Source organism: Castor canadensis, chromosome X (genome assembly GCF_047511655.1).
Source record: "Castor canadensis chromosome X, mCasCan1.hap1v2, whole genome shotgun sequence".
Lineage (NCBI taxonomy): Eukaryota > Metazoa > Chordata > Mammalia > Rodentia > Castoridae > Castor > Castor canadensis.
Window position 1 is genome coordinate 84,289,086 of NC_133405.1, and position 27,220 is coordinate 84,316,305.

The window sequence follows — 27,220 nt, forward strand, 5'->3', positions numbered from 1 at the left end:
CCCGGGAAGTCTCCGCAGCCTGCGGGGCCAGATCACGAAAGCCGAGGATCGCAGGGCGACCAGGAGGCACGAGCCCGAGCGGTGGCGCGGGGCGCGGGGGCTTCGCGGCGCCGCGCGGGGCGGGGCGCGGGCCAGCACGGGGGAGGGGAGCCGACCCTCCCGGCTGCCCGTGGAGCTCCGCGGCGGGAGCGATCGGCAGCTCGCTGAGCCGGGAGCGAGGAGCGAGGAGCGCAGGGGAGAGGCGGCTCCAGCCCTGGCGCTCACCCCCGCCTACACCCTGGGCGGGCCCAAGTGTCACGTTTGCAAGTGCTCTGGAAGGATCCGGTCGCGCTCCGGAGGCCACTTGGGCTGCGGTTTCTGCCGCCTGGCTGGGGAGGCGATGTCTAGGGGACATGCTGCCTGCTAGGCTGCATTTGTAAGCCCTCCCCGGCCCTCGAAGCCACTCGCGTCCGCACGTTCCTCGTACGCACCCGCCAGCGCGCCCCAGGACTTTCTTTGGAACAGGTACCTGTCCTCCGAAGGGAGGGGGGCTAGGAGGATCCTAAGCGGGTCCCGCACTCAAGTCCACCCGGTCCACTCCTCTCGCTGTGCCACTGATGCTCTCGGTCTTTGTGTCTTTTCTCTCTCCCCCAATCCCCGCCATCAGAACCATGGGGCATCCCCCGCTGGAGTTCAGCGACTGCTACCTGGATAGCCCGGATTTCCGCGAGAGGCTCAAGTGTTATGAGCAGGAGCTGGAGAGGACCAACAAATTCATCAAAGACGTGATCAAAGACGGCAACGCGCTTATCAGTGCTATGAGAAGTAAGTGGAAGGCTTCCAGAAGCTTGTTCCCTGAGCCCGTGGCTGTGCCCTTCAAGTCTTTCTACACCACAGAGGGAAGGGAGGACGTGGGGCGATTCTCCACCCAGGTCTTTGAGGCTAACGGGTTTCCCACCCCTTGGGAGTGCGGTCAGTAGTAGTGGAACGTGGCAGATACAACCAAAACTTTGGGCCTTTCCCTTTAGTGACTTTGACCTTAAAGACATCTGTAGCGGGGCCAGGGACCCTCTTGCTTTGCAATCACCCTTACTAAAGCAGATGATTTTTTCAAATGGACTGTCCTCCTGTAGTGTCAGACATGTACAGTACCTCTGTCTGGGACAAGACGACATCCAAGCTAAGCACAGAACTGCCCCAGCCCTTCCGAAAGAATTGGGAATTAACACCAGCAGCTTGAGTAAGGATTTTGTCCTGGCCTCTGGTTACTACAGATAAGTGGTGGTGGTGGTGGGGGCAATAAAACATTACCCATGTCAAATTATTTTCTAAGGAAAACACCTTTGCCCTCGTCATTTTTTTATACTTTAACATACTGACCTGTGGCTTAGGTCAAGGTCAGGTTAAGTGGAGGATTATTGGTTGGCTTCACATGCCAATGAATTCTGCTTCCTTGTGGAACAAAGAGCTGTCTGCTTCCTGGCACAAGGAGCCCAGGCCCAGGGGAGTCAAATACATGGATAGGGTTGGGGGCCTCCGTGTTGGAGGAACCTCACCTAGCTTGGGTTGTCCAGTGGTCACAGCTGACTCAGCTATGGGACTCTCTTCCCCTCCCTTTCTGTGTGTGGAGGTTTTCATTTCTGCTGGTTGGCAGGAGGCTTGGAGGAAAAGAAAGAATAATAAACAGTCCCAAGGAGAGTGCAAGCAAGCCAACCCTTTGTGCCAAAGGGTATATCCAGAAGAATGGAGGGTAATGATTGAGTGCAGTGATCATTAATTTTTTCTCTTCTTGGTGGAAAAGATGGTTGTGAAAAAAAAGGCAAATGTGTCCCTCAATGCCTACACCTTTTTCTGAGTGAGTTTATCCCCAAAGCACTGTATCCAGATCCAGTGTGGGGACCTGATTAGGTAGATGCAACTGAGCAAGAGCAGAGAGAGCCTTAGAAGTGAGGCATGATGGTAACTGTGACCAGCTGCTCTTTCTTGTGCAGCTCTTCTGATTTGTCCCTAGGAATTTGTGCTTTTCCTGCACGTGTCCAATTCTGGTCAGAGTGTAAAAACTCTTTCAAATTCCTGCAGATTGTTTGAGTTTGATCATTTGATAGTTTTTTCCTATTGTGGCCTGGTCAGGAGGAAACTCCTGGTAGTACCTTCAAGATGGGGTATTTGAAATGCTGACCCTTAGGCCAGGCTTTGGGGTGTGTCTGCACTTCGTAGAGTTCACTGAGAACTTAAGGATATGCAGGTTGTGCCATAGAAATAGCTGGAAAGGTGAAGGTTCACTGGAAGAAGGGGGAATGGTTGGGTTGGTTTTTTCTTATACCAGACCGCTTGGTGCAATATCTATGGTCAATTGAAGATCATCATAAACTCTAGGAAAGTGTTTGTGTTTAAAAATGACCAGATAAGGTATATCAGAGAGATTAAGATTTGCAAGAAAAAAACATGGTTCATTAAAACATTTGTGAGAAAGGCAATTTGTGTGTGTGTGTGTGTGTGTGTGTGTGTGTGTGTGGTGCGGTGGTTCAAACCCAGGACCTCAAGCATGCTAGGCAAGTGCTTTACTATGGAGCTACATCTCAGCTCTGGGTTTTTTTGAGACAGTGTCTTACTATGTATCCCAGACTGGCTGCAAACTTTCAATCCCCCTGCCTCAGTTTCCCAAGTACTGGAATTGCAGGTGTGTGCCACTGTGCCCGGCAGGGCAAGTGTTTTGTAAGTTAGAAGCAAGTAGTAGTTTTTATTCTTTCCTTCTTTTTTAAGGCTAAAAGTGGTAAGAATCAGCAATCATGCAAGCCCAAATCTTGACACATGGGCAACAGATCCAAAGGATATTCTGGGCTAGGGGGCTCTTTGATATTTGTGGTGGTTTTGTCTTTCAAAGTATATATATATATATAAAGCCAAGAATAGAATGGGTGGGAGTTAAACCCAGAAGCCAACCAGTGCTCCGTTGCTTTTTTTAAGCTCATGCATGGTAAACACTTCAGTAGCAAGAGGCAAAGGTGGGATGTTTCCCGCTGTCTTGACCACAGTAATGTTTATCCTCCCACTCTACTTCCTCGCACTGTGCCAGCTGGGCTATTTCCTGAGAGTAGGTAGGGTAGATAGGAAACAAAGGTGTGCTCTTGCTTTGTGTGGAGGGAAATGAAAAAATACCACCGGAATTGCAGTTAGAAGACCTGGGGTACAGTCCTGGCTTTCCCATCTTGGTGAAGCACTTACTTCATCTGTAAAGTGGGTATAATTAAAAAATTTAAAGGAATGTTGAAGGACAGGGAAATGTTATCTATTCCCATTTTGCTCATCAGACACTGTATACATTATTGAATTATGACACTCCACCCAGTAAATTTGTACAGTTGAAAGTGGTGGTAGACAGTTACCGGTGGCTCATGCCTGTCATCCTAGGGGAGGCAGAGATCAGGATGATCTTGGTTTGAAGCCAGCAAATAGTTCTCAAGATCCTGTCTTGAAAATACCCAACACAAAACAGGGCTGGGGGAGTGGCTCAAGTGGTAGTGCCCCTGCCCACCCAGTGTGAGGCCCTGAGTTCAAACCCCAGCACCACCAAAACCAAAAATGATGGTAATTATATCCATGTCACAGGGTGGTTGTAAGGCTCAAGGGACTTAGTGGATTCTGAAAGTGCTTCGTAAATGGAAATGGCTAAGCTGTGTGCATTGTTGATAATGTCTTCAGGTTACTGAAATGTAGTAAAAGGCGTAAGCAGAAGTAGTTGGAAGCAGAGCCCTTTTTTCCTGTTATCTTGTTGGAAAATGTCACTCCTTACACTGGCATGCCTCAGCAGTGAGTTTTGTATTCACGTGTGTAGATTGGATCCATCTTGGCATCTGGAGGCTGGCATTAAAAGGAAAATGAGGTGGGTGCCAGTGGCTCACGCCTAGCTACTCAGGAGGCAACGATCAGGAGGATCTCAGTTCAAAGCCAGCGGGGCAAATAGTTTGTGAGACCCTATCTAGAAAAAAATGCTTCACAAAAAAGGGCTGATAGAGCGGCTCAAAGTGTAAGCCCTGAGTTCAAACCCCAGTACCGCAAAAAAAAAAAAAAAAGAAAAAGGAAAATGATTGATACATTTTTATTTAATTAAGCTAATCATCAACTTAACTAGCTAGTGTTTCTAGGAACCAATGAGACTTGGCACACTGCTGAAAAAATCAGCTGCGGTTTTTCTTAAAGTTGTTCACCCCAGTAGAACTTGATTTTCACACTTTCTCTCACTTGTGTTTGGTTTTGTACAGAGCTATAGATAAGGCCTCCGTCACAATCATCCCTGTGTGATGATTGATTCATTAAACGTAAGTCCTGTTTGAATATTTGGATTTACTTAGCTCAATGCTTAGAGGAAATTGGTGTCTTGAGTGATATTCAACCTGTCTTCCTCGGAGAAATGGTTGACTCCCTCTCTCGCTTTAAATTGATCAGTTTTAATTTTTGAAGCCCAAGATGATTGTGACTTAAACTAATGGAAGAGAAAAACTCCATTATTCTGAAAGATGACTGCCCTGCTCACTTTCCTGTGTCCTTTGTTTTTATGTTGTCAGTTTCAGTCCTTGCACTTACTGAGATTTGGTGGGCATTTTTCAGAACATGCGATGTGGCCCCTCGCTTATAGCCCCAGGCAACATGAGCTACTGATCCAGTTATATATGGTTCAGCAAACGCATGCCATTCATTCTGTAAATACTCGCGCACATACTGTGTTCCAGTCATTGTGCAGAGGACTGTGAGGTACACAGAGTGAGTCACACATGGATACTGCCCTCAGGAAAGTCCTAGGCTCACTGGGATAGAAGACATGGGTAGAAATCACTGTTACATAAGGTAGTAGGTATAGACAGAGCCATTGTAGAGAAGGACAGCTGGACATGAATGTGGCATTAGAGGGAGGGCTCATTTCCTGTTGGGAAGACAAGGGACAGGCAAAGGAAGAAGTAGCATTGGAGCCGGGCAGAATTAGCAACACTTATCACTGGTTAGGCTGTTCCATGTGCGGGGCATTCCATATTGCAACAGTTTTAGGAGGTAAGGATTGTTAGTATTTTTTTTGCAGGGCTGGGGATTGAATCCAGGGCCTCACAAATTCTTGGCTCTACCACTGATCCACACCTCTAGCTCACGGTTATTATTACCATTTTATAGATGAGAAAAAGTTCAGTTTCTTCCTGAATTAATGAGACAAATCTGAATTAGAACCTAGACTCAACTGTAAAGGCCCTATTTATTTTATAACATGACACTGGCATTTCATGGACAGAGAGTGCAAAGAGACAACAAAAAATTCAGGTCATCTGGGATATGAGCTACACAAAATGAGGTTGGAATGGAAGGTTGAGGTGTGACTATCTAGGGCCTGTTAAGGATTTCAGACTTCAATGGCAGGGTGTCTGGAAAAGAAGGTTTTGGTAGGACGGGATTAGTTTGAGCTGTGTTTTAGGCAGATCGATCGGAGAGTGATACATAAGGTGTTAGCAATCCAACACAAATATTTTGTGACTTTTTAACTTAATTTGGAGCATTTTTTTTTGAGAGCGGGTCTCACTGTGTAACATAAGCTGGCCTCCAACTTGTGATCTTTCTGCCTCAGCCTCCCAAGTGCTGGGATTACAGGCATGCGCCACCATTCCTGGCTATAATTTTTTTTTATATAGCTTGGGGTCGGCACACCTTTTCTGTAAAGGGCCATATCTTTTAGGTGTTGAGGACCATACAGTCTGTGACAATTACTCATCTTTTTCATTGTTGTGAGAAAGGTATCATAGAGAACAAGTAATAGGAATAAGAATATTTGCTGACACTGAAATGTGAATTTTATATACTTTTCACATATCATGAAATATTCCTTTGATTTTTTCCAATCATTTAAAAATATAAAAAAAACACTCTTTGCTCTGCTGGGGGAGAGCAACACACAAAATAGGTAGTAGGCTGGCTTTGCCTCACCTGCTGTAGTTTGCTGTAGTATATAGTTAACCTAAAAGACCTGCATGGATTCTTACTGGTAGCTGGTCAAGGTGCCTATGGGTAGAACACATATCTCACATTTCCCATTGGCTTGTTTTGCTTTGGTAACTGTTGATTATGCCTGCTCTGGATTCAAGAATTCCAGGCTTAAAGACTGTTAGAGGCTAAGGCGAGAACAGAGAAACATGCTGCTGGAAGCAGGTTAATAGGGCTGGAGTTATTAGGGCTAACCCTAATAGCAGCCTCATGCCATTGATAAGGCCTTTACATTCCTAGTTTTTTTTTTATATAATTGTGTTAGTTGAATAAAACATTTTCATGAGCTAGATTCACCCGGAGTGCAACCTCTAGCTAGGTGATCTAGCTTTGCTACTCTATGAGTGTTGGGTTGTAGTGGACTAGGAAAATGGAAGGCAACAGTCTTCAGTAAAGACTTTTTTGAGGTCAGGCGCTAGTGGCTCACACCTATAATCCCAACTTCTCAGGAGGCAGAGATCAGGAGGATTTTGGTTCGAAGCCAGTCTGGGCAAATAGTTTGTGAGACTATCTTGAAAATATCCAATACAAAACAGGGCTGGTGGAGTGGCTCAAGTGGTAGAGTGCCTGCCTAGCAAGCATAAGGCTCTGAGTTCAAACCGCAATAACACCCCCTTCCCCCATAAAAGACTTCTTTGAGGACTGGACACCACTTGCTGATTAGCAGAGGTGGAATGATGGGGTAACAGCAAAACCTCCCCGGATGTGGCAGGTAGATAGCTGGGTTTGGTGCTGATACTTTTGCTGTTAAAGTGATCTGTGGTTTTGGTGGTCATGTCACGGGGGCCCCAAGGTCTGTGGCTTTACACAGATGGGGAAGGGGCAAAGGTCTTCCTTGACTTACTATTTTTTGCATTGCATGTTGTGGTTTAACAATTTCAGAGAGGAATGATTAAAGCAATTAGGGGATCTTATTTTTATGCTTACATAAATTTTCACATTATTTTAGTGTGCATGACATTGTTTAGTTAAACAAAGATTCAAACAATTTAAAAATAGCCTTTCAAAACCAGGGATAACATACTTTGTTTGTGTGTATATATAAAACAGATGTCTGAAAAATTATGTTACTAAACCCATGCACATATGTATAAATAACCACACATATATAGGCCATCTTGGACTAATGAAAACTTTGCTTTAAAAGAATCCATAACATACATTCTATACTAAAATGTATCTAAAGCTGATGAAGTGGAAATAATATAAATGATAAAATTCATATAGATTTAATAATATAGCCTTAAATTTTTAAAAAGACAGTCACTTTCTTACATTCTATGCTTTTAAAGATGAATGTTTTAGATGTTTGCATTAAGGTCACCTTTTGGGGTGCCTTTTCAACTCTTGCCTTGGTAACTGCGCCCCTACCTGGTGAGTAATTGCATTCCTGGGAGGATGGGTTGTTTCCAATTCTGCCACTAGCCGGCTGCATGACCTTGGGTAAGTCTTTGACTTGTGAGCCTCAGTTTTGCCATTTATGAAGTTAGAGATTTGGTCAGTGATTTTTTTGTGTGGCGCTGGCCTTTGTGCCATGCCCAGAGCCTCCCTTTTTTGTTGCTGTTTTGAATTGATTTCTGAGACAGGGTCTCACCACTACCTTTGCCTAGGCTGGACTTGGAACTCATGATCTCTGGCCTAATGAGTAGCTGGAGTAGTTGGGGTTACAAGCACGCACCATCATACTCGGCTTTGTTTTCTTTTTATATTTTGAGATGGGGGGTTTGGTACGTAGCCCAGACTGGATTTTAACTCACCATCCTTCTGCCTGGCCTTCTGAGTGCTGGGATTACAGGTGTGAACCACCACACCTTGCTTTGGTCAGTGATCTGGAGGGTTCCTTCTGGTTGTATCGTTTTTTGTTTTCTGGTTACCACCACCTTATTCAAATAGTTAAACGACCTGAATTGATTCTGTCCTAAATTTCAGAGCCAACTTTTCTTTACCCCAGAAAAGTAGGCAAAGGAAATATGCAACTGATATATCCAGCATGAGCAGATGAATTGAATCACACTGGCCTATTTGTGCACTTGTTGAGTGATTTTTGGGAGGTGTCAACCTGATGCCTTTCAGTTGTGTCCTGAGTACCTGTATGGTGAGGGAATGCAAAGCTTTCCATCCCTTTGAGGGGTGTAGTGTCATGGTGTATGGGGTGGAGTTGGTGATACAATATCCATTGTTGCTTAGTGGGTATTCTGTCATTATCCCAGTCAGCACACGGAGGTATTTTAGATGTGCAGAGCAACTCCATCCATGCAGTGGGTGTGCTGTTTGCTACGGATTTGAAGCTAATATTGCCCTGCTTGTTAGAAGTCTCAAGTAGCTGGATGAGGGTGCTGCGGGGAGTCGGGTGGAATAGCGAACCAAGCCAGTGTTTTAGTGTGACCGTTTGTGAAATGATTTATTAGGGGAGGTGGTGGTGGGTGAGGTAGGGAATGTTTCAGCTTGTTTTGCCCAAGAAGATAAGTTTTCCAATAAGATTTAAGAATGATGAAGGAAAATTACTTTTCAGCTTTGTTTTTATAGCCTTATTTTTTTAAAAGCATAGCCAAAACTTTTTGTTTAACCTGGCATCTGTTTCTCTAATCAGTTTCTACAGAAGTTTCCCCAAAGCTCACGAGGATCTGAAAAGATACACATTTTTCCGGGAGAGAACCCTGGAAATCTCAAGTTGATTTTTACCTAGTGGGATAGAGGGTCTTCATGAAGGTTTACCAGGCCTGCATTAGGGCTAAACTTTGGACAGGGTAAATGCAATTGAATTTAATTCAACAAGGATTTACTGAGTACCTACTACGTTTGCCAGGTGCTGTCCTGGGAGCTGGGATACAGTGATGAATAAGGCTGCCATAGGCTCTGCCCTCTTGGAGCACACATTAAATACCTAATTATCCACTTAAGTAATTTCATTGCAATTATGAGACGAGCTATGAAGAGGAAGGTTCAGAGTGCAATATATATTCTATCACATCTTCTGAAGTAGAGATTTCTTGGGTGAGAAAAAGGAGCTAGAGTATGGTGATTCAATTGTCTATTGCAAGAAAGGTTAAACAAGGGGGAGACTTTCTAAGTCAGAGACCTGTTTTACTACTGTTCGAGTGGATAGGTAGTTTCCCAGAAGCAGACAGGATGTAGGATAGCTCATGGAGTCTTTAGGATAATCTGAAGCACCCACTGCTTCATTCTTCTTTTATAAACATATTAAAATATTTTTGGATAGTAACATGTGAACATGGTTCAAAATTCAAAAATGTACAAAATGGTAACCCTTTTCCCTCTTTTCTTGAGATAAGGTCTCACTATGTAGGCCAGGCTGGCCTCAAACTTGTGATCCTTGTGCCTAACCCTCTTGAGTGCTGCTGAGATCACAGGCATGTACCACCACATCTGGCTTCTTTTCTGCCCTTCCGTGTCCCAGCTCCCCATTTCTCCACCCTCAAGGTACCAGCTATCAACAGTTTTTCTATCTTTTAAAAAAGGTCTTTACGCACTGCTTCCTTCGGAGTGGGTGTCACTGTAGGCAAATTGTCAGCCACTCTGGAAAAAGATTTCTTTAAGATTGTACCTGGATAGAATGTAGAGTGAAGAACCCTGAAAGTCCTCTCCCCCATAAAAACAAGAGACACTGGTAAAGAAAATGGTCCAAATCAACATTTTTAGAACTGGAAATTTACCAGAGGCTTGCAACAATCTGAGGAGTGTTTATTGAAGAAAAACTGCTGAATCTCCCTAGCAGCAGGGTTGTGGCAATTTAACTTATGCTGCTTCCCATCCTGTCTATCTAGCTTTGGGGTAACTATGAAAATCAGCAGCTTCATAACTATGCTAGTAGCTATGAGAGCCAGCAGCCTTCCAGTACTGGAGGAGAAAGAGTGGGTTTATAGCTCCTCAAAAAGCCCCTACTCAGAGCCTTGTCACAACTTAATCTGTTGTAGAGATGGCTAGAAAAGCCCCATTCACTAGGGCCTTTCTCTCTCTCTCTCTTGTTTTTCCTTTCTTTTTTTTTTTTTGGATGGTACTGGGGTTTGAACTCAGGGCCTACACCTTGAGCCACTCCACCAGCTCTTTTTTTGTGAAGGGTTTTTTTGAGCTAGGGTCTTGAAAACTATTTGCCTGGGCTGGCTTTGAACTGCCATCCTTTGATTTCTGCTTCCTGAGTAACTAGGATAATAGGTGTGAGCCATCACCACCTGGGACAGGGGTTCTTATTACATCACCTAACATCGAGTTAGCTTGGTGGGAAAAACTATCCCCAGGGTGTTTAACATCACAGATGTCTGAGACTTCCATACCACTCAGGGCAAACAAGACCCTGGCCAAAAAGATTACAAAAAACAAACCTAAAAAACAGATGAGCCATGTGCCTCATCTCAGAACTAAGGAGGCTCATGTAGGAGGATCATGAGTTTGATGCCAGCCTGGGCTGTATGGCAAGACCCTGACTCAAAGAAAGGAAATAATGGGGTAATGAGTTGTTCACAGAGGGTTTGAAAGACTCATATTCCTAGGGATCTAGAAGGCCCATATGCCCAGAGATGTTCCCAGAAAAGGCCTGAGTGAGTCCCAATTTCTCACTTGTGGCTAAATACAAGGCAGAGTTGTAAACCACCTGTCTGAGTGTTGAGGGCACACCCTAGCATGCACACAGAGCCCTTCACCAAAAGGGGGAAGATTTAGTGGTTCCAGCCACTTTAAGGAGATCCTGAATAATTACTAGCTGACTCCGAAGCTAAGCAGAGGAGTGACTCAAGCAGTAGAACACCTGCTTTGCTAGCATGAAGCCCTAAGTTCAAACCCCAGTCTCACCAAAACCCCCCCAAAAACAACAACAAAAACAGCATAAAAAAGCTAACTAAGCAGAGATTTCAGTGGCTTCCTACTGCAAGAAACATAGGCCTTACAGAATCAGTCTAAGAAAAATACTAAACTAAGAGCAATCACAAGAATGAAAGCTATAATAGCAACAAAACCTGGGGATAGGATCTGATTCCCAGCAGTACTACATTATATTGTTCGAAATGTCCAATTTTAACAACAGCAACAGTCAGACATGCAAAGGAAACAGGACACCGTGGTCTACATGCTGGGAGAAATCAGTCATCAGAAACTGTACATGATGGGGCCCAAATATTAGATTTTTAGATAAGATAAATTCAGCTCTTATTAATATTTTCAAAGAACTATAGGAAAACATGGGAGCAGTGTGTCACCAAATAGACAATATAAATAAAGACAAACCATTTTAAAAGAGAACCAACCACAGGGCTGGCGGAGTGGCTCAAGTGCTAGAGCACCTGACTAGTAAGTGTGAGGCCCTGAGTTCAAACCCCAGTGATATCAAAAAAAAAAAAAAAGAAAAGAAAAAAGAATCAACCACATAGAAGTTTTGCAGTTGAGGAATAAAATTATTGAAATGAAAAATTCACAAAGGAGGATCAACAGCAGATTTAAGCTAGCAAAAGAGAGGCTGGTAGAACTTGAAGATCAGTCAGTTGAGATTATCCCATCTGAGGAAAAGAAAGAAAAACTGAAATGAACAGAGCCCCAGAGACCGTAGGACACCATCAATGTGGCTCAGTTGTAGAGCATGTGTGAGACCCTGGGTTTGATTCCTTAAGCCAAAAAAGCAAAGAAACAAGAGAATTAAAGTGACTAGAGAATGTAATGGTTAAGCAGAGGAAAGAAGATATAACACACATAGGAAACATAAAGTTAACGACAGTAATAAATCCTACCTTATCAGCAAGCATGTTATCTCGGAATAGGATTTAACTGGGTTTGGTGATACACATCTGTAATCCCAGCACTTGGAAAGTAGAGGCAGGAGGATCTTGAGCAAGGTTGAGGCCAGCCTGGGCTACATAGTGTGTTCATATCAGCCTCAGCTGTATTGTGAGACCCTATCTCAAAAATTAAAAAAAAAAAAAACGTGACTAGATTACATACTGCACAGAAAGGCAGGGACTGACAAAATGGTAAGTCAATCAAAAATTGGTAAAGTGATTGAAATATACTCTGTCTTTAAGAGATACACTTTGGATTCAAGGACATAAATAGCTTGAAAGTAAAGGGATGAAACAAAACATGCCCGTGCAAACAGTAACCAAAGAGAGTTAGAACAGTTATATAAATATCAGGCAAAATAGATTTTCACACACGATTTTATGAAATACTAAATAATACATTTTATAGTGGAAAAAGTAAGTCTATTAGGAAGATATAATAAATATGTCTGCACCTAAAAATAGAGCCCTTGGATATATAAAATAAAGCACAATTAAAGGGAGGAATAGATAAACTAAAAATAATAGTAGGGCTGGTGCTGCGGCTCCAGTGGTAGAACTTCTGCCTAGCAAGTGTGAAGCCCTGAGTTCAAACCCAAGTACTGCCAAAAAATAGTTGGGGATTTCAATACCTTTTATGGGGGGTGGGTGGGACCAGGGATTGAACTCAAGGCTTCACACTTGTGAAGCTCTACTGCTTGAGCCACACCTCCAGTCTTATTTCGCTCTGGTTATTTTGGAGATGGAGTCTCACAAACTATTTGCCTGTGCTGGCCTTAAACTATTTGCTGTGCAGTACCTCACTTTCAGTAATGGGTAGACGAAGTAGGCAGCGATTGAAAAGGAAATAGAAAATCTGAACAACATTATAAAATAATCGAACCTAATGGTTATCTGTAGGAACTCCATCCAACAATACATATTCTTGTCAGCAGACATACCCAAGTACACATATGTTTTTCTTCATATTTTTCTTTCTTTTTAAAAAACTGGATAATCTCAATTGACCTACCTTATTTAGGAATGTTTACTAGGCCACAAAACATTCCTAAATAAATTTATCTCAAGCATGTTACCTAACCACATTGGAATGAAATTACAAATCAATAACAGAAGGATATCTAGGAAATGCATAAATACATAAAAATTAAATATCGCACTTCCAAGTAAACAATGGGTCAAAGAAGAAGAAATCACAAGTGAAATTAGAAACTAATTTGAAGTGAACAAACGTGGAACAGCATGCCAAAATGTGTGGGATGCAACAAAAGCAGGGCTTACAGAGAGGCACGGGGATGGGGGCAGGGGGTGCCCTCGCATTTAAGGACAGTTTGTTTTCAGTAAACCTAGCAGAGTAGTTTAACGGGGGCAGAATGGGCTTTTCAACAAATGGTGTTGGGTCCATTGTTGGGGTTAAAGGAATTCCTTTAAACTTTATGAAAAATTAACTGAAAATAAATCAGATAGCTGTAAGAGCTAAAGCTGTAAAACTCTTGAAAGAAAGCAGTGGTGTAACATTTCTCTTGGACTGGAGGTGTGGTTCAAGGGCTACATAGAGCACCTGCTTTGCAAGTGCAAAGTCCTGAGTTCAAACCCCAGTCTCATAAAAAAAAAAGAATTCTCAACATTGGATTAGGCAGCCGTTTCTAATATGTGATACTAAGTGACAAAAAAGTAAATTAATAAATTATGGTTCTACAAATTAAAACCTTTCATGATAGGAATGATACCATCCAGAAAGTGAAAAGAAGATGGGGCCCATCTTCTTGTACTAGCCCCTCCAGTGCATTCTCACAGGATGGGAAAAACACTGGAAGAACACCTGTTTGGTAGAAGACATATCCAGAATATATAGAGAATGCTTACTCTCTATAAAACAAATGAGGAAAGTTTTTCAATTGCCATTTTTCTAAAAAAGATATACAAACGATCAATAATGATATGAAAAGATTTTCAAAGTCATTAGTGTTGAGGGAAATGCAAATCAAAACTACAAGAAGATACCACATTCCACTCACTAGGATGGCTGTAATAATGAAGACAATGGGTGGCTAGGGTGTGACATTTGCAATCCCCATTTCTTGCTGGTGTGAACATTATAGGGTATAGCCACTTTGGAAAGAAACTTAGCATTTCTTCCAAATGATTAAACACAGTTCCCTTGCAACCCAGCAATTGTACTCCTAGCTATATGTTTTCAAGTGAAATGAAAACATATCCACACAAAAATTTGTTCATGAATTTTCATAGTAGAATTACTTATAATAGTAACTCCAAAGTGGAAATAACCTAAAGGCCCATCAACTGAAAAATGGAGAAAATTTCATATCCATACACTGGAATAATATTTGGCAATAAAAAGTAATATATTAATACTTAGTACAAAATGGAGGAGCTGTGAAATCCTTGTGTGAAGTGAAAAAAGCCAGTCTTAAGACCATATTCCTTTCACGTCATGGGATATGTCCAGAGAAGCAGTTCTTTTGGAGGGAGTATCAAGTTAGTGATTACTTAGGGCTGGTAGGTCAGAATGTATTGTAACTAATGGGTAAGGAGTTTGTTTTTTGGGGTTATGAACATTTTCTAAGATTACATTGTGATGATGGTTGTGCAACTCTGTGAATGTACCGTAAAATCCACTTGATTGCACACTTTGAGTGAATTTTATAGCATGTAAGCAATATCTCAGCTGTGTTTAAAGAAAACCACAACATCAAGTTTGGAGAAAGAGATGCTCATCTTACAAACTTAGATCTGTTTTGGCTCTTCCATCTAGAACATCAGACCTGGAAGGCTGTTTAGAAAGCTTCACATGTGTCCCACTGGGTTTGTATCCAGGGAAAAGGAAGCCAAGAGAATTAGTTCTCTAGGGACATAGGGCTCCAGTCTGAATTGGGACCAGAATGTGGTTTCATAACCTAGGCTCTTCCAGCAGTGTACTCTAAAGAAGGTACCTTGTCTGGATGCTCTTTCTTGGGGGCCGAGGTGCTTTTGTTTAAAATGACCCAGTTGGCAGTGACACACTATGTTAGTGGAAAGGTCCCTTTCATTCTTGGCTCCCATCATGGCTGAAATCAGATGGTTTCCCTGTGGGACAATCTAGCCCCAATTTAGTCAGGGTCTGGTTGTGTTTTCTTGCCTTTGTCATAGAAGAATGGCACTATGCCTTGGGGTGGTGTGACACCTGCCTTCAGAATCTCCACCAGCTGGTCAGACAGTTCCAGGGGCCTCCCCTCTTCTCTGCTCATCTGTTGACCTCTTATGGCAAACAGCTGCTTTTCATGTAGTGGGTAGTATATATCGGGAAATGTGTGACATTGTTAAAGGGTGACAGATTCCTCCCCCCATATTTTTATCTGAAGACAGCATGGAATTTCCCACAAGAGGTAAACAGTGGACTCGCACTCCAGTACCACATTAGGAACTTCAAGGCGGTTCTTTGCAAAAGGTTTTCATTAAGGACTTCCCATAGGCAGGAGGACCACACTTCAGCTTCCAACTCTTTCCAGAGCCAGGCTGTTGTGGAAAAGCCTTTCTTCCCTGTGATTGGAAAAATATGTATTATGCATGTGGCAGTTGACAGCTGGAGACTAATCCTGAATTCATCCATTCCAAATTCATGAGGTGGGGGAGGGGAGTGGGTAACAAGCCATGAAGGTGTTTTATGACTTTTCTTTAGAGCAGAAAAAAGTAAAAGGAGAGGAGTGGTAAAGCAAAGAGAATGTCCCCTCCACCATCGTCACCGTGTTTAATTCTCTTGCTCTTAAGTATGGGAAGTACTGCTACCTCTCCCTGTTTGGTGGATCTGGAGAGATTTGTCCCCTAGAATCCATGTCTGGCATTTCAGTCTTTGTGGGGTGATTGTTGTGTGATGGTACTAGGCAGGAAAGCCAGGGGAGGGGGACAGTGTGCTGGTTGGGGGACCATCGAGCCAGGGATCATATGGCCATATGGGCAGAATGGAAGGGGAGGGAGCCCTGGGGTTTCTTGGCATTTTACTTGCTTTTCCTTTGTGAAGAGCAGATGTTGTTTAACAATTTCCATTTCCTTTCTTGTTTTCCTTTTGAGATAGGATCTTACTATGTTGCCCAGGTTGGTCTCGAACTTGTGGGCTCAGGCTACCCTCTACCTTCCTACCTTGGTTGGCCTCCATGTGCCATTGCGCCTGACTTCCTTTTTTTTTTTTTTTTTGACTAATGGGCAGTGTCTTGCCAGACATGAACTCGTACAGTTCAAAGGGCCCTTTTACTGCCTTTATATTTCAGATGAGGAAATTGAGGTCCAGGAGATGTTCCTTGCCCACGTTCACAGAGCTAGGTAATCGCAGAATCAGTATTGAAATCAACAATCTGTCATACTCCCTGGCTCTGTATGGTGTCATTCTGCCTCTCCAAAACAGTCTTTGCTAAACCTGTGATACCGATCTGTATTTTATTTTACTTTCTTTCTTTATTTTTTGGTGGCACTGGGGTTTGAACTCAGGGCCTTACACTTGCTAGGAGGCGTTCTACCACTTGAGTCACTCTACCAGCCCTTTCTTGTCATGGGTTTTTCAAGATAGGATCTCATGAGTTGTTTGCCCGGGCTGACTTTGAACTGCGATCCTCCTAATGTCTACCTCTTGAGTAGTTAGGATTACAGGCGTGAGCTATTGGTGCCTGGCTAGATCTGTATTTTAAATATTGATATTTGTTACTATGAATTAATTGTATAAAGGGGTTTCATTGTGATATTTGCAATTTGCTATATATACTTTTTTTTTTGACACTGGGTCTCACTGTGTAGCTCAGGCTGGTCTTGAATTTACCATCCTCCCGTCTTAGCCTTATGTGTGCTAAGATTACAGGTGTGTACTACCATGCCCACTCTGTGATTGATTTTTCCAGAATCACTTGACTTTGCTAGAAAAGAGAGTTGTTTTCTCTTTTTTTCAGAGTATTTTTAAAAATTTGTTTTAGTTGTTAATTTTAATTGGTATATATTCATTGACCAACATAATGGGTTTCATTCTGACATTTTGATGTGAGAATAGTTTTCTCTACAATGCTCGTGCTAAGAATGCACCTCCAAGTGTTGTTCTGAATGCAGCCAAGTGTTTTACAGACCAGCAGGAATGAAGTAGGGGAAGGTTCAGGGAGTTGGAAGTTACAGTTCTAGTTTTTCCGCTTGCCTTTTACCTAGTAGGAGCCTGATGAGATAGGAGATCAACGCACCCACCTTGTATAATTGAGCACCCCTGATCTGAAATTTAGGGAATCAGTCTGTGAATGAGGAGGAATCAACTCTAGTAGGAACTGAATTGGACTTTAGGTACCGTGATGTTCGTGGGTAACAACAAGGTGAGGATGTGTGTGTGATCTCACCTAGGCTGACTGATTTTCTGCATGTGGATCTTGGTGTAGATAACAGAATAAATTGCTCTTTGAAAAGCACTTTATTTATTTATTTTTGGTGGTACTGGGGTTTGAACTCAGGGCTTCACACTTGCTAGGCAGGCACTTTTACTGCGTGAGCCACTCTACCAGCTCTGTTCAGTGATTTTTTTTTTTTTGAGATAGGATTTTGGGAACTATTTTCCTGGGCTGGCTTCAAACCGTGAACTTCCTGATGTCTGCCTTCTGAGTAGCTAGGATTATAGGTGTAGCCACTGGCTCCCGGTTGCAAGGCACTTTATAGTATACAAGGCATTTGACATAAACTCTGTAAGTTACTCTGACAACTCATAGATGAGGAACTTCAGTACAGCCCTAAGCTTGCACCATTAGTCAGTGGCCGAGCTGAGACTTAGGTGTTTGGAGTATTCTTTCCACTGTGTAAGTTTCAGGGCCAATGTACGTATTGCTTGAGACCAGTTTCATCCTCAGTTGGAGTTGTGTCTGTGCTGATAATATGTAATGATGGTGATAATGTTGAGTGTTTAGCCCAGTGATAGAGTGCTTGCCTTGCATTCATGATGTCCTGGGTTCATCCCCAGCACCACACCCCTGCAAAAATAATGACAGTATAACATCTCTCTTAGTATTTTCAGTTCACCAAATAGTGTCACCTATGAACTGCACTGGATCTTACAACTCAGTGAGGTAACCTGTGTGAAGGAGCTAAGGGTAGGTAATGGTTCCCCTGTTTCACAGTGAGGACACTGAAGGTCAGAGAAGTTAAGTCACTTGCTCAGAGTTACTCAGGTAGTATGGCACATTGAGTGTTCTGAACCCCAATCTAGTTCCTAAGGGCTGCAGATTTTCTACTGTATGTCATGACATGTTGTAGAAGGGGTGAGGGGTTATGCCTTACAGCGGGGATTTGGACAATCTGTGTCTGCGCTGTCCTGTAGGAGCCTAACTACCCATTGTCCTTACCTGATGCTCCCTCCTTTGCCCAGCTCTGGCCTGGCTTTGCACTCAACCTTCTCCTGCTCCCGAACCAGTCCTCCTGACGCCCTCTCCAGAAGCATCTCCCTCCTCTTGGGACACCCTCTCAGCATTGCCTGTGCCCATTACCTGCTTGTTTTTCCTCCAGGACCCAAAGGAACTATCTCAAGTTTACTGCTTGTAAACTTGCCCTCTCATCCAAATGTCCTGCTTTGATGATTCTCCTACAACACGTAAGGTAATCAGAAAGACTTCAAGTCTTTCACATTCTCTTATGCCACGCCACATGGTAGGCAGCCCCCCCATTCAAAGGGGTTTGTAAATAGAAGGAAGTGATAGTGATATGTGGGGCCATTCCTTTTTGCCTCCCTTTACCCATGTGCCTTTAATCAGCCTCAGCAACCCTGGCGGCAGGAGGGTAGTGGGCATGTTTTTGGAGCAGAGCCCATTACAGGAATTTCCATGGCAGCAGACAGCTTTGCCCAGCCCATGTCTGGTGTCTTACCAAAGCTGTTGCTGCTGTTGGGTCAGGTCTAACAAGTCCGACAAGATCTGGCTGGTTGAAGCACTCACTTGCCCACTAGGCAAGGCCGACTTGCTTGGCAGGTCTGTCGAGGAGAATTGTTTTTGGTAGCAGTCTCTTGCCTTTAAGGAGTTATCAGCTCCCTTTATGACTGACTTGTCCAAAGTGCTGGCCTCCATTAGCTTCAGGTCATTGGCAAAACTATTGGTCATTTGTGGCTTTGGTGCTTCACATGGGATATTGTCTGAGTTTCTGAACCAGGCAGGAATATCATGATGCTTTAAAAGATTTTCTTTTTAATTAACACGGTGGTACAATGTGGTATTTCAGTATATGTATACACGTGTATTGATGAATCGGGGTAATCAGCATCTCCATCTCCCCTTTCTCTCATCATTTCTGCAGGGTTGGAGCCTTTGAGCTCATCTGTTCTAGTTCTTCTTAAAATATTTAGTATGTTTTTGTGAACTGTTGTCACCCCACTTTGCTGTAGAACACTAGAACTTATTCCTTCTATCTGTGTTTTATCCAACCTCCTTCTACTCTCCCTCTCCTCTTTACTATTCTGCGCTCTTGTGTTTGACATCAACTTTTTTAGCTTGCACATACGAGAGAGAGCATGTCGTATTTTCCTTCCTTGTGTTTGGCTTATTTCACTCCACATACTATTCTTCAGTTCTATGTATTTTGCCACAAAGGACAGGATTGCACTTTTTTATGGTTGAATAATACTCCATTATGTATATATACCACATTTTCTTTAAAACGTGATATTTGATAAAAAGACATGGCCAAGCATGGTGACTCAGTCTGTAATCCCAGCTACTTGGGAGGGAGAGGTAGGGGATCTTGAGTTTGTTGCCAGCCCATGAAAAGGTAGCAGGACTTTGTCCCCAAAACACAATAAAAACAAAAGCGCCGATGTCATGGATCGAGTGGTAGAGCACTTGCCTAGCATGCTGAGACTGTGGGTTCAATTCCCAGTACTGCAAAAAGAAAAACAAAAGACATAAAACAAAAAACAACAAAGAACCCCACCACGTGTCATATTCTTGGCATACTAGAGAAACGTAGCCTTGTTCTTTCCATTGAACTAGTAAGGATTTTTATTTTCTAATGGCGACAAGGAGAAGTTGAGTGGTTTCCAGTCATTAACTTTGAAGTATTTTGTAGCTCTGCCTTTGAGCGTAACTAAGGAAACCTCCAAGCCTTGCAACTTTGCTTTTTTTGCTCTGTCCTGAAGTCCTAGGCAGAAAGGAGAGGCAATAAGGAATAGTCACTTCATTTCTCAAAGTGGCCCCTTTGCTCTGTTGGCACTAAAGCACAGGCCAGTGTGTTTCGGCCTGTGGCTAACCCTGTCCAACACCTGTCTTTTTGTAAGCAACATTTTATTAGCAGATAACCACACCCATCGTTTATATATCGTCTCTGGCTGCTTTTGCAATAAAATGTCAGAGTTGAGTCATTGTACCAGAGACAGAATAACTACTAGGCTGTGCAACATTAATCGGCTGTCTGTGGGTTGTTGGTTAGGGCAGGGTATCACGATCCTTGAGTGTTCCTTGGACTTCTGTGACTGTGTCCAGTGTCAGCTGGTTTGTGTAGAGAGGTTTGCAAGGAAGTGGTTTTAGAAATTGCCTATTTCCTTATCCAGTATGGGGGCTTAGTGTCCAGATGACTAAGGGGTTTTCCTCTTTGAATGTGCAAAATGTCCCTCAGCAGCCCAGGGCCTAACACAGTCTCAGTTCTGATCCCTATAAGCTATGATCAGGAGTTTTGCTTTCCTTAGTGCCCGGTTAGAAACACATTGGTTCTCCAGTACACAAACACTTTATTCTTATTTTTTTTGTAGCCTAGGCGGGCCTTGAACTCAAAGTCCTCCTCACTTAGCCTCCAGCGTGCTTGGATTACAGGTGTGCGCCCTCCATGCCCAGCTAGTTCATTTTTTATGATTGTCTGTCTTTGAGTATTTGGTCATGAACCTCTCTTTCCTTGGGATTTTCTACAAAGCCCCTGAAATAGCTTGTGTGTGTTTGTTGCTTTTGAACTTTGAACTGTGTGTTAAGCCTGAGGTGTAGTGTACAATTAGGTAATATAAGCCAGTTATAACTCTGCTGACAGAGAAACCCAACATTCCTATCTCTTCTCTCTTTGCAAGTTTGGGAACTTCTCTGGTTCATTGAAGGGGCCAAACAGCAGTTCCCTTTATAGTTAACAATGATGTAATATACCAAAAGTGAAGGCGACAGGACAGGACCACAGAAGTCACCACTGGGCATAGTGCCTACTCAGACTTTTCTGCAACTGGTGAGATAATATTTCACTGAGGCCTAAGGAAAAGAAAGGTTACCAGCAGGAGCAACTTCCAACTTCATTGGTTATTTACTCCTTGTGATTGATTGGTTTGATTTTTTTTTGTCATTTTGGTGTGATTTAAAAGGGATTTTTAAAAGCATAGCAGTTGCAAGATGCAATCCTTAGTTATTTCTGTCCAGTACCTTTTCTAAAATGGGACAATCTGGCCTCTAAAACTTAGCTGGAGACAGTAATTACAGGTGCTTCTATGTGAGCAGGGCAAAGAGCAGCAGAATTACAGTGTTGAAGGGGTTCTAGGAGGTCATGGAGTCAGCAGCCCCTCTGTTTTCCAGCCATCTAAAGCAGTCAAGACAGATGGTGGGTAGAGAACAAATGGAGTTATGTTGTTGCCTGTCGTTGTTTCCCTTGTGTGCTTTGGGGAGCCCTGGAAAGTAGTTTGTTAGGGAAATGATAACTTGGACCATAGGGCCTTAATTAAATCCCCTATTTAAAGAAATGTTATGTACCTACAGGACATTTGGGACTAGAGTGGTTGAGGACAGAGGACTGGTCTAAGTTAGGTTTCTGAGCTTAAGTTTCAGCATCTTCTCTGTCTAGGAAATTGAGCTCGTCAGCAAAGAATGGCATGGTCAGGCTTAGAACCATGGTCTTGCATTGTGGAAGTGAGCATTGGCTTTGGAGGCACACAGACCTGGGTTCAAGTTCCTCATGTGCTGCTGACTAGCCTGGTGACATTTGGCAAGCTATGAGCTTCTTAAAGTCTCAATTTCCTCTAGTATAAATGGAGACAGTAATGCCAACCTTGAGCACTGAGTGTATATGTGAAATAACATACTTGAAAGTAATAGGCTCTCGAGAAATGTTACTTTCTACTGTTTAAGTATATTTAAAAAGATATTTATGGCAATGAGTGTGCCATAAATAATCTTAAATTGCAGTAAGTGATAACTTACTTGGAATTGGATATGGGTCATTCCTGGAGAATCCAATAATATATTTTCTGGAGAGAGAAGCAGAGGAATATAAGTGTGTGTTTTGTCCTGTCCTCCAGCCCTGTGGATACTCCAGTGCCATTGAAGTAGGGACTGACTGAGAGCCTTCTGGGATAGCATACGAAAGCAGCCTTACAAAGGTGGGCCTGGCCCGTACTCCTTTTTAATGCCCTAGTGTTATTTGTAGTGCCACCTGATGTGTTGTATCTCCACTCTGGTTGTATTGCCACGAAGAAAGGGAGTGATCTTTTTTTTTTATTTTTTTTATTTTTTTCTTTTATTATTCATATGTGCATACAAGGCTTGGTTCATTTCTCCCCCCTGCCCCACCCCCTCCCTTACCACCCACTCCACCCCCTCCCGCTCCCCCCCCCTCAATACCCAGCAGAAACTATTTTGCCCTTATCTCTAATTTTGTTGTAGAGAGAGTATAAGCAATAATAGGAAGGAACAAGGGTTTTTGCTGGTTGAGATAAGGATAGCTATACAGGGCATTGACTCACATTGATTTCCTGTGCGTGGGTGTTACCTTCTAGGTTAATTCTTTTTGATCTCACCTTTTCTCTAGTTCCTGGTCCCCTTTTCCTATTGGCCTCAGTTGCTTTAAGGTATCTGCTTTAGTTTCTCTGCATTAAGGGCAAGTGATCTTTAGGTGTTGGTCAAAGTACCAAACACAGTACCTGGTCCTTAGTATTTTATTTGAATGAATAATAAGAGCCTGTTTTATAGGAGATAAATTGAGACAGAACAGCTAAGTGCTCATGTAAAGATTAACAGAGACAGTAACGTTGCTAATAATGGGACTGGGTTGCCTGCCTTAGTTCTTACCTCAAATCCTTCCCTTTCTGGGCTGACCTTCCTCTCACCCATGAATATTGTGCTGTCCACTGTAGAGAGACTTCCTTCCCCCTCACCAGCTGGTGATCTGCTTCTGCTCAAATTAGGAGAGTGGGTTAAGACTGCAATGAGAGTACCATATGGCCATTTAAAGCACCGTGTTTTAGCTGCCAGCTCTTAGATACTGAAATTGCAATAAATAGGAAGCTCCTCTTTTGTGTCTATTGCATCAGAGCTGAGGTTGAACAAAGGGGCCTGGGTTGGGGAGTGGTGATGGATAGGTGGTGGTGGCATGGACTTTATAGGCAGATGGTGTTGGCTTGGAAAAAAAGCACAGTAACAGCCTTGTGCGGATGTAGGTGTGGGTGGAGAGGGACTATCTCCTTCTATAGCCCCGAATCCTTGAATCTGCCTACATCCCCCAGGACTTTGACACTGATTAAATCACAGTTGGTTTTTCTGACAGACAGCCACAGGACAGGGCTAATGTACATTAATAGGGATGTGTGGAGAACTCTCACAGAATAGACAGACATCCTCTGTCTCCAGAAAGCTGGCCACTTTTTGAACTTCTCACTATGCCCCAGTTGTTACAGAAGTAATTAGAAAGCCCAGAAGAAATACATAAACAGGGCCTATTATGCAGTAGGCCTAAAGGAGTTGCAGGGGAATAATTTCACATTTGATGGCTTGCTAGTTGGCTTGTTTGTCTTTCTTCTCTCTTTGCTTCCTGCCTGCCATTGAGTTGCTGCAGTAGCTCTTTGTGGGGCAGGAGGCCTTGGCCAAGGTGGGGTCAGGGCCCAGGAACGCTGATTCCTAATCCCACATCACCATCTTCTGAATGATTCTGATGTCCATACCAATGAAGAAATGCCCACAAAAGGAGTATCAGACAATCAAAGAAACATGTACCGTGAAAAGCCACACTTGGTTTCAATCTTCCCTCTTCAGGTCCCAAGTGTATAAACTCAGATGGGCCTAGTGTCTTTCTTTTTATATACAATTTTAAACAAAATTATTCTCGATTTATATAACAGTGTTTTCATTCTCTATCCTCCGTATGGGAGCAGGAAAGAGGATGTTTCATAGTGTCTGATAAATAGATTCTTTTTTTAGTCTTTTTGAGACAGGATCATGCTGTATAACCCCAGTTAGCTGTGAACTCTCCATCCTCCTCCTTCTGCCTCCCAGCTGCTGGAGTTATAGGCATGTACCACCATGCCTCCTTGATAAGTAGTTCTTAATTCTTAAAATGTAGCACAAAAGTTACCATCTTGACCAATTTTTCTTGCCTTCCTGGGGATGGAGCCCAGGGCCTGTACATGCTGGCAAGTGCTCCTCCACTGAGCTGCACCCCAGCCCCGTCTTAACCACTTAAGTGTATAGGGCAGTGGTACTAAGTACAGTCACCTTGCTGTGCAGTCATTGTGTTGATGATTGCAGAACTCTTCATCTTGCAAAGTAAAAGTGTATGCATTAAATAAGAACCCCATTCCCTCTGCCTTCCACCCCCAAACCAGCATTGTACTTTATCCTTATGAATTTCACTACTCCAGGTACCTCATATAAATGGAAATCACATAGTAGTTGCCCTTTTGTGTTTATTTCACTTAGCATAATGTTAAGGTTCATCTATGATGTAACAGTGTCAGACTTTCATTCCTTTTTTTTTTTTTTTTGCAGTACTGGGGTTTGAACTCAGGGCCTGATGCTTGGCAGTCAGGTGCTCTACCACTTGAGCCACTCTGCCAGCCCTTTTCATTCCTTTTTAAGGCTGAATCATATTCCATTGTGTACTCCATCTTATTTATCCATGTGTCCATTGATGGACACTTGGGTTGCTTCCACCTTTTGACTCTTGAGAACGTTACTGCTATGAGCGTGGCTCTGCAGATGAGGCTTTCATTTATTTTGGGGCTCAGCTCTGCTGTGATCTGAATGTGTCCTCATAAATTCATGTGTTTGAGACTTACTGTTTCTTGGGAGGTTTTAGGTTATCAGGAATGGATAAATGCTGTTTTAACAAGGCTTGATGGAGGGAGTTTGTCCCTTCCCTTTGCCCCCTGCCATATGAGGGCACAGTGTTCTGCCCTTCTGGAGGATGCAGAGCCCAGACCCTCACCAGACATTAACATACTGCTACCTTCATCTTTGACTTACCACAGTCCAGAATTACAACAAATAAATTTCTCTCCAAATGTATACTTTTTGTTGTATTTTTTTTGAGACAAAGTCTTGCTCTGTAGCCCAGACTGACCTTCAACTTACGACCCTTCTGCTTCAGCCTCCCAAATGCTGGAATTACAGGTATGTGCCACCATGTCCAGTCTAGTTATAAATTTTGAAATATAAATTATCCAATCTGTGGCATTTTATTATAGCAGCACAAATGGATGAAGACATACCAAGAAATGTAATTGCTATATTATATAGTAATTCTATTTTAATTTTTTGAGAAACCTGATAAGTAATTTTAATGTTTTGTTTTCAGGGTCCATAGTATGGGCATGAATTGACCCATAAAAACATTGGATGTGATACTTCAGTTCAGACTCATCATCTGTCCAGCCTGTTTTGGACAGTGGCATTACAAGATGGCTTATGGGCCAGGTACTGGTGGCTCACTCCTGTAATTCTAGCTACTTGGGAGGCAGAGATCAGGAGGATCCACAGTTGGAGGCCAGCCCAAGCAAATAGTCTGAGAGAACCTATTTTGAAAATACCCAGCACAAAAAAAGGCTGGTGGAGTGGCTCAAGTGGTAGAGTGTCTGTCTCGCAAGCATGAGGCCCTGAGTTCAAATTGTAGTACCACCAAAGGAAAAGAAAGCATTGCTTATGGGAGGAATGATACCACGTCACAGAGTGAGGAGATAGTAAACGAGGCCTAATTTCTCTATGTCCTGTGCTCATGTTAATTTTTCTAAGTCTTTAAGCCTATTTATAATTCTAACTCAAATAACATGGAGTTAAAGGAGTTTTCTAAGTCTGCCTCATGAAAAATCTAGCATTCTTTTATTTGTCTTCAAGGTGACTAATTGAGCTGGGTGTGGTAAGGCACCCAGTACTGAGGTGTAGGCAGGAGGATCCAGAGTTCAAGGCCAGATTGAGCTACATAACAATACCCTGTATCAAACAACGACGGGCTGGGGTAACTTAGTAGTAGAGCTCCTGCCTGGCACGTGCAATGCCCAGATTCCATCCCCAGCACTGTAAAAAAAAAAAAAGATGAAATTTCAAGAGCAAACCCATTTGAGTTCTGTTTTGTTTTAGACTTGCTAAAAGAAGTATATTCATATCTTCTTACCTTGTGTAATTTTCAGCACCACCCCCCCCCACCCCGGGCTTGGTCAGTTTTGTGTCCTGTGTCTGGATCATCTCAAGTCCTAGGACATTCCAGGGTATCGCTGCAGCCTACAAAAGAGGTTCTGATCCACGAAGTTTATAATACTCGGCCTAGTGATGATCACGATTTTGTTGGGCCTGTAGTTTTTGGAAACAGTCCACATCTCCTTTCCAGGATTGTAGCCAATGAAGTGTTCTCCAGAGAATACTGTGCTATACTTACAGACATCCCCCAATGTGTTCGTGCTGTTGAGTGTGGCCCCCCAGAATCAGCACTGCTTTAGGATTTGTAGACTAGGAGTCTACTCCCAAATCTTTGCTGACCATGTGATCTTAGGTACAGTTCATCTTTTAGAGTCTTAGTTTCCCTGTGTGTGAAATACAATCAGGAGCCTTTGCCTTGCTTTTCCCACAAGAATATTCTGAGGCCTGGCATGGCGGTACATGTCTGTAATGCCAGCACTTGGGAGGTTTAGGCAGGAAGATTGTGAGTTTGAGGCCAGCCTGAGCATGGTGAGACCCTGTCTTAAAAAATATAGAAGCAGAACTAGGTGTGGAGATGAAGTGGGAAGGAGTCTGAGGGGCAGAAGTGAAAATTGAGTTGAATGAAGTGGAGTCGTTGTCTGAAATACCTGACAAAAGCCCACATATAAGGTCTCTAAAGCACTGTACTTTGGACCCATTGTCTACAGGCGTCAAGACATTATGCACCTAAACATTTCACAAGTACATGACAACCTGAGGTGGATTGATGGTGTCACAGTGATGAAACTGAGTCATCCAAAATCATTTAAGAAGGCAGGGAAGTGTCAAATGGTAGTTGTCCTTTACAATGGCTAACTTAGAAAAGTTCTCAGTGTTCAAAGGGATAGAGTTTATTTAAATTGAAAATTCACTTTCTGAAGTGGCTTATTATGTGGTCATTCTGAATAAGTAATGACATTACTACATTAATATTTTATTGATTTTTTATTTATTTATTTTTATTTGATATTACAAAATATTTCATTATTTTCTAGTTTTTCTGTTTTTAGACATAATTTATACTTGTGACATCGT

The 27,220-nt window shown here is 42.8% G+C and overlaps 1 protein-coding gene across 1 annotated transcript in view; it reads left to right on the plus strand.

Annotated features, from left to right (window-relative positions):
- The first annotated feature begins 212 nt into the window (after nucleotides 1-212).
- Ophn1 (oligophrenin 1) overlaps nucleotides 213-27,220 on the plus strand; it is a 297,092-nt gene continuing 270,084 nt past the window's right edge. Inside the window, exons 1-2 of the mRNA XM_074062757.1 lie at nucleotides 213-504; nucleotides 647-804. Coding sequence (XP_073918858.1) covers nucleotides 651-804 — 154 coding nt within the window. The 5' untranslated portion in view covers nucleotides 213-504; nucleotides 647-650. The remainder of the gene's footprint in view (nucleotides 505-646; nucleotides 805-27,220) is intronic.